The sequence below is a fragment of the Borostomias antarcticus genome (assembly GCF_949987555.1).
Source record: "Borostomias antarcticus genome assembly, contig: scaffold_347, whole genome shotgun sequence".
NCBI classification, from domain to species: domain Eukaryota; kingdom Metazoa; phylum Chordata; class Actinopteri; order Stomiiformes; family Stomiidae; genus Borostomias; species Borostomias antarcticus.
The window spans coordinates 37,501-45,000 of NW_028175734.1; the positions used below are offsets into that span (position 1 = coordinate 37,501).

A 7,500-nucleotide genomic window follows, 5' to 3' on the forward strand; every position below is an offset into this window, starting at 1 on the left:
GATCTATCAGGGCCAGACCTGGGGGGGGGTAACAGATCTATCAGGGCCAGACCTGGGGGGGGGTAACAGATCTATCAGGGCCAGACCTGGGGGGGGGGGGGTAACAGATCTATCAGGGCCAGACCTGGGGGGGGGGGGGTAACAGATCTATCAGGGCCAGACCTGGGGGGGGGGGGGTAACAGATCTATCAGGGCCAGACCTGGGGGGGGGGGTAACTAAGATCTATCAGGGCCAGACCTGGGGGGGGGGTAATTAAGATCTATCAGGGCCAGACCTGGGGGGGGGGGTAAATAAGATCTATCAGGGCCAGACCTGGGGGGGGGGTAACTAAGATCTATCAGGGCCAGACCTGGGGGGGGGGGTAACAGATCTATCAGGGCCAGACCTGGGGGGGGGGGGGTAACAGATCTATCAGGGCCAGACCTGGGGGGGGGGGGTAATTAAGATCTATCAGGGCCAGACCTGGGGGGGGGGGGGTAACAGATCTATCAGGGCCAGACCTGGGGGGGGGGGGTAATTAAGATCTATCAGGGCCAGACCTGGGGGGGGGGGGTAATTAAGATCTATCAGGGCCAGACCTGGGGGGGGGGGGTAACTAAGATCTATCAGGGCCAGACCTGGGGGGGGGGGGTAACTAAGATCTATCAGGGCCAGACCTGGGGGGGGGGGGGTAACTAAGATCTATCAGGGCCAGACCTGGGGGGGGGGGGGTAACTAAGATCTATCAGGGCCAGACCTGGGGGGGGGGGGGTAACAGATCTATCAGGGCCAGACCTGGGGGGGGGGGGGGTAACAGATCTATCAGGGCCAGACCTGGGGGGGGGGGGGTAACAGATCTATCAGGGCCAGACCTGGGGGGGGGGGGGGGACAGATCTATCAGGGCCAGACCTGGGGGGGGAAGGGGTAACAGATCTATCAGGGCCAGACCTGGGGGGGGGGGGGTAACAGATCTATCAGGGCCAGACCTGGGGGGGGGGGTAACAGATCTATCAGGGCCAGACCTGGGGGGGGGGGGGTAACAGATCTATCAGGGCCAGACCTGGGGGGGGGGGGGGTAACAGATCTATCAGGGCCAGACCTGGGGGGGGGTAACAGATCTATCAGGGCCAGACCTGGGGGGGGGTAACAGATCTATCAGGGCCAGACCTGGGGGGGGGTAACAGATCTATTAGGGCCAGACCTGGGGGGGGGGTAACAGATCTATTAGGGCCAGACCTGGGGGGGGGGTAACTGAGATTCAAACTAAGGATGGTTTTACTGTAGGTGAGTTTGTGTTAGAGAGAGAGAGAGAGAGAGAGAGAGAGAGAGAGAGGTAGAGAGAGTGGTAGAGAGAGGTAGAAAGATAGAGAGGTAGAGAGAGATAGAGAGGGGTAGAGAGAGAGAGTATCAGACAGGGAGGAGAGAGGGAGGTGTGTATCAGACAGGGAGGAGAGAGGGAGGTGTGTATCAGACAGGGAGGAGAGAGGGAGGTGTGTATCAGACAGGGAGGAGAGAGGGAGGTGTGTATCAGACAGGGAGGAGAGAGGGAGGTGTGTATCAGACAGGGAGGAGAGAGGGAGGTGTGTCAGACAGACAGGGAGGAGAGAGGGAGGTGTGTATCAGACAGGGAGGAGAGAGGGAGGTGTGTATCAGACAGGGAGGAGAGAGGGAGGTGTGTATCAGACAGGGAGGAGAGAGGGAGGTGTGTATCAGACAGGGAGGAGAGAGGGAGGTGTGTATCAGACAGGGAGGAGAGAGGGAGGTGTGTATCAGACAGGGAGGAGAGAGGGAGGTGTGTATCAGGCAGGGAGGAGAGAGGGAGGTGTGTATCAGACAGGGAGGAGAGAGGGAGGTGTGTATCAGACAGGGAGGAGAGAGGGAGGTGTGTCAGACAGACAGGGAGGAGAGAGGGAGGTGTGTATCAGACAGGGAGGAGAGAGGGAGGTGTGTATCAGACAGGGAGGAGAGAGGGAGGTGTGTCAGACAGACAGGGAGGAGAGAGGGAGGTGTGTATCAGACAGGGAGGAGAGAGGGAGGTGTGTCAGACAGACAGGGAGGAGAGAGGGAGGTGTGTATCAGACAGGGAGGAGAGAGGGAGGTGTGTATCAGACAGGGAGGAGAGAGGGAGGTGTGTATCAGACAGGGAGGAGAGAGGGAGGTGTGTATCAGACAGGGAGGAGAGAGGGAGGTGTGTCAGACAGACAGGGAGGAGAGAGGGAGGCGTGTATCAGACAGGGAGGATAGAGGGAGGTGTGTATCAGACAGGGAGGAGAGAGGGAGGTGTGTATCAGACAGGGAGGATAGAGGGAGGTGTGTATCAGACAGGGAGGAGAGAGGGAGGTGTGTATCAGACAGGGAGGAGAGAGGGAGGTGTGTATCAGACAGGGAGGAGAGAGGGAGGTGTGTATCAGACAGGGAGGAGAGAGGGAGGTGTGTAGGGTGTGTATCAGACAGGGAGGAGAGAGGGAGGTGTGTATCAGACAGGGAGGAGAGAGGGAGGTGTGTATCAGACGGAGGAGAGAGGGAGGTGTGTATCAGACAGGGAGGAGAGAGGGAGGTGTGTAGGGTGTGTATCAGACAGGGAGGAGAGAGGGAGGTGTGTATCAGACAGGGAGGAGAGAGGGAGGTGTGTATCAGACAGGGAGGAGAGAGGGAGGTGTGTATCAGACAGGGAGGAGAGAGGGAGGTGTGTATCAGACAGGGAGGAGAGAGGGAGGTGTGTATCAGACAGGGAGGAGAGAGGGAGGTGTGTATCAGACAGGGAGGAGAGAGGGAGGTGTGTATCAGACAGGGAGGAGAGAGGGAGGTGTGTCAGACAGACAGGGAGGAGAGAGGGAGGTGTGTATCAGACAGGGAGGAGAGAGGGAGGTGTGTATCAGACAGGGAGGAGAGAGGGAGGTGTGTATCAGACAGGGAGGAGAGAGGGAGGTGTGTATCAGACAGGGAGGAGAGAGGGAGGTGTGTATCAGACAGGGAGGAGAGAGGGAGGTGTGTCAGACAGACAGGGAGGAGAGAGGGAGGTGTGTATCAGACAGGGAGGAGAGAGGGAGGTGTGTATCAGACAGGGAGGAGAGAGGGAGGTGTGTCAGACAGACAGGGAGGAGAGAGGGAGGTGTGTATCAGACAGGGAGGAGAGAGGGAGGTGTGTATCAGACAGGGAGGAGAGAGGGAGGTGTGTATCAGACAGGGAGGAGAGAGGGAGGTGTGTATCAGACAGGGAGGAGAGAGGGAGGTGTGTATCAGACAGGGAGGAGAGAGGGAGGTGTGTATCAGACAGGGAGGAGAGAGGGAGGTGTGTATCAGACAGGGAGGAGAGAGGGAGGTGTGTCAGACAGACAGGGAGGAGAGAGGGAGGTGTGTATCAGACAGGGAGGAGAGAGGGAGGTGTGTATCAGACAGGGAGGAGAGAGGGAGGTGTGTCAGACAGACAGGGAGGAGAGAGGGAGGTGTGTATCAGACAGGGAGGAGAGAGGGAGGTGTGTATCAGACAGGGAGGAGAGAGGGAGGTGTGTATCAGACAGGGAGGAGAGAGGGAGGTGTGTCAGACAGACAGGGAGGAGAGAGGGAGGTGTGTATCAGACAGGGAGGAGAGAGGGAGGTGTGTATCAGACAGGGAGGAGAGAGGGAGGTGTGTATCAGACAGGGAGGAGAGAGGGAGGTGTGTATCAGACAGGGAGGAGAGAGGGAGGTGTGTATCAGACAGGGAGGAGAGAGGGAGGTGTGTATCAGACAGGGAGGAGAGAGGGAGGTGAGAGGGAGGTGTGTAGGGTGTGTCAGGCGTACCGAAGCAGGACTCGTCCCCCAGCTCTCGTCCGAAGCGCTGCATGGCGTCGCCCAGCAGGGTCTCAGCCTGGGGGTACCCCGGCCCGCCCAGGCCCTTCTCCTGACCACGCATCCTGGACACGGTGTTCAGCATGCTCAGCTTGGCCCTGGACGCTGGGGGGGAGACAGGGTTTAGACATGGTGTTGATCATACTGGGGGTGAGACAGGGTTTAGACATGGTGTGGATCAGACTGGGGGTGAGACAGGGTTTAGACATGGTGTTGATCAGACTGGGGGTGAGACAGGGTTTAGACATGGTGTTGATCATACTGGGGGGTGAGACAGGGTTTAGACATGGTGTTGATCAGACTGGGGGTGAGACAGGGTTTAGACATGGTGTGGATCAGACTGGGGGTGAGACAGGGTTTAGACATGGTGTTGATCAGACTGGGGGTGAGACAGGGTTTAGACATGGTGTTGATCAGACTGGGGGTGAGACAGGGTTTAGACATGGTGTTGATCAGACTGGGGGTGAGACAGGGTTTAGACATGGTGTTGATCAGACTGGGGGTGAGACAGGGTTTAGACATGGTGTGGATCAGACTGGGGGTGAGACAGGGTTTAGACATGGTGTTGATCAGACTGGGGGGTGAGACAGGGTTTAGACATGGTGTGGATCAGACTGGGGGTGAGACAGGGTTTAGACATGGTGTTGATCATACTGGGGGGTGAGACAGGGTTTAGACATGGTGTTGATCAGACTGGGGGTGAGACAGGGTTTAGACATGGTGTTGATCAGACTGGGGGTGAGACAGGGTTTAGACATGGTGTTGATCATACTGGGGGGTGAGACAGGGTTTAGACATGGTGTGGATCAGACTGGGGGTGAGACAGGGTTTAGACATGGTGTTGATCATACTGGGGGGTGAGACAGGGTTTAGACATGGTGTTGATCATACTGGGGGGTGAGACAGGGTTTAGACATGGTGTTGATCATACTGGGGGGTGAGACAGGGTTTAGACATGGTGTTGATCATACTGGGGGGTGAGACAGGGTTTAGACATGGTGTTGATCATACTGGGGGGTGAGACAGGGTTTAGACATGGTGTTGATCATACTGGGGGGTGAGACAGGGTTTAGACATGGTGTTGATCATACTGGGGGGTGAGACAGGGTTTAGACATGGTGTTGATCATACTGGGGGGGTGAGACAGGGTTTAGACATGGTGTTGATCATACTGGGGGGGTGAGACAGGGTTTAGACATGGTGTTGATCATACTGAGGGGGGAGACAGGGTTTAGACATGGTGTTGATCATACTGGGGGGTGAGACAGGGTTTAGACATGGTGTTGATCAGACTGGGGGGGGAGACAGTCAGGTTTAGTACTCTGTGGTCCTGGTCATGGTGTGTGTGTGTGTGTGTGTGTGTGTGTGTGTGTGTGTGTGTGTGTGTGTGTGTGTGTGTGTGGGGGTCTCACCTGGGTTGGGTTGTAGGTACTCTGTGGTCCTGGTCATGGTGTGTGTGTGTGTGTGTGTGTGTGTGTGTGTGTGTGTGTGTGTGTGTGTGTGTGGTCTCACCTGGGTTGGGTTGTAGGTACTCTGTGGTCATGGTGTGTGTGTGTGTGTGTGTGGGGGGTGTGTGTGTGTGTGTGTGGGGGGGGGGTGTGTGTGTGTGTGTGTGTGTGTGTGTGTGTGTGTGTGTGGGGGTCTCACCTGGGTTGGGCTGTAGGTACTCTGTGGTCTTGGTCATGGTGTGTGTGGGGTGTGTGTGTGTGTGTGGGGGGGGTGTGTGTGTGTGTGTGTGTGTGGGGTGTGTGTGTGTGTGTGTGTGTGTGTGTGTGTGTGTGTGTTGGGTGTGTGTGTGTGTGTGTGTGAGTGTGTGTGTGTGTGTGTTGGGTGTGTGTGTGTGTGTGTGTGAGTGTGTGTGTGTGTGTGTGTGTGTGTGTGTGTGGGGTCTCACCTGGGTTGGGTTGTAGGTACTCTGTGGTTCTGGTCATGATGTCCAACACTGCTCTACTAGTGGTGTCCACCTTCTACACAACAACAAGAACAGGTTACAACAACAACAACATCACAACAAGAACAACAACAAAAACAACATCACAACAAGAACAGCAACACCATAAAAACAACAACAACGCATGACAGGTCCGTACTATATTGGTGCTCTGACTATTTGAGTATTGTACTGAGTTCTGTGTTCTCTAGTGAGTTCTGTGTTCTCTAGTGAGTTCTGTGTTCTCTAGTGAGTTCTGGGGTCTCTAGTGAGTTCTGTGTTCTCTAGTGAGTTCTGTGTTCTCTAGTGAGTTCTGTGTTCTCTAGTGAGTTCTGTGGTCTCTAGTGAGTTCTGTGTTCTCTAGTGAGTTCTGTGGTCTCTAGTGAGTTCTGTGTTCTCTAGTGGGTTCTGTGGTCTCTAGTGAGTTCTGTGTTCTCTAGTGAGTTCTGTGGTCTCTAGTGGGTTCTGGGGTCTCTAGTGAGTTCTGTGTTCTCTAGTGAGTTCTGTGTTCTCTAGTGGGTTCTGTGTTCTCTAGTGGGTTCTGTGTTCTCTAGTGAGTTCTGTGTTCTCTAGTGGGTTCTGGGGTCTCTAGTGGGTTCTGTGTTCTCTAGTGAGTTCTGTGTTCTCTAGTGGGTTCTGTGGTCTCTAGTGAGTTCTGGTCTCTAGTGAGTTCTGTGTTCTCTAGTGGGTTCTGTGGTCCCTAGTGAGTTCTGTGTTCTCTAGTGAGTTCTGTGGGTTCTGTGTTCTCTAGTGAGTTATGTGGTCTCTCCTGTGGTCTCTAGTGAGTTCTGTGTTCTCTAGTGGGTTCTGTGGTCTCTAGTGAGTTCTGGGGTCTCTAGTGAGTTCTGTGTTCTCTAGTGAGTTCTGTGTTCTCTAGTGAGTTCTGGGGTCTCTAGTGAGTTCTGTGTTCTCTAGTGGGTTCTGTGTTCTCTAGTGGGTTCTGTGTTCTCTAGTGAGTTCTGTGTTCTCTAGTGGGTTCTGGGGTCTCTAGTGGGTTCTGTGTTCTCTAGTGAGTTCTGTGTTCTCTAGTGGGTTCTGTGTTCTCTAGTGAGTTCTGTGTTCTCTAGTGAGTTCTGTGTTCTCTAGTGAGTTCTGGGGTCTCTAGTGAGTTCTGTGTTCTCTAGTGAGTTCTGTGGTCTCTAGTGAGTTCTGTGGTCTCTAGTGGGTTCTGTGGTCTCTAGTGAGTTCTGTGTTCTCTAGTGGGTTCTGTGTTCTCTAGTGGGTTCTGTGGTCTCTAGTGGGTTCTGTGTTCTCTAGTGGGTTCTGTGTTCTCTAGTGAGTTCTGTGCTCTAGTGAGTTCTGGGGTCTCTAGTGAGTGAGTGAGGTGAGACCTTCTCCATCTCCTTGAAGTCATCGTCTAGCTTGGTTCCTTCTGCTCCTCCCACCTTCTCACTGACTTTCTGTAACACACACACACACACACACACACACACACACACACACACACACCTGAGTACCCTCACCAGTAACATAACATGATGACAGGAGCTGTGGAGCGTCCAGAGCAGACTGACCCAGAGCAGACTGACCCAGGATCTGTGGAGCGTCCAGAGCAGACTGACCCAGGATCTGTGGAGCGTCCAGAGCAGACTGACCCAGGAGCTGTGGAGCGTCCAGAGCAGACTGACCCAGGAGCTGTGGAGCGTCCAGAGCAGACTGACCCAGAGCAGACTGACCCAGGATCTGTGGAGCGTCCAGAGCAGACTGACCCAGAGCAGACTGACCCAGGATCTGTGGAGCGTCCAGAGCAGACTGACC

At 54.9% G+C, this 7,500-nt stretch overlaps 1 protein-coding gene across 1 annotated transcript in view; it reads right to left on the minus strand.

Annotated features, from left to right (window-relative positions):
- LOC311329239 (endophilin-A1-like) overlaps positions 1–7,500 on the minus strand; it is a gene marked incomplete at both ends in the record, with an annotated part of 16,098 nt that overhangs the window by 4,514 nt on the left and 4,084 nt on the right. Inside the window, 3 exons of the mRNA XM_084463113.1 lie at positions 3,765–3,917; positions 5,707–5,779; positions 7,074–7,142. Coding sequence (XP_084319239.1) covers positions 3,765–3,917; positions 5,707–5,779; positions 7,074–7,142 — 295 coding nt within the window. The remainder of the gene's footprint in view (positions 1–3,764; positions 3,918–5,706; positions 5,780–7,073; positions 7,143–7,500) is intronic.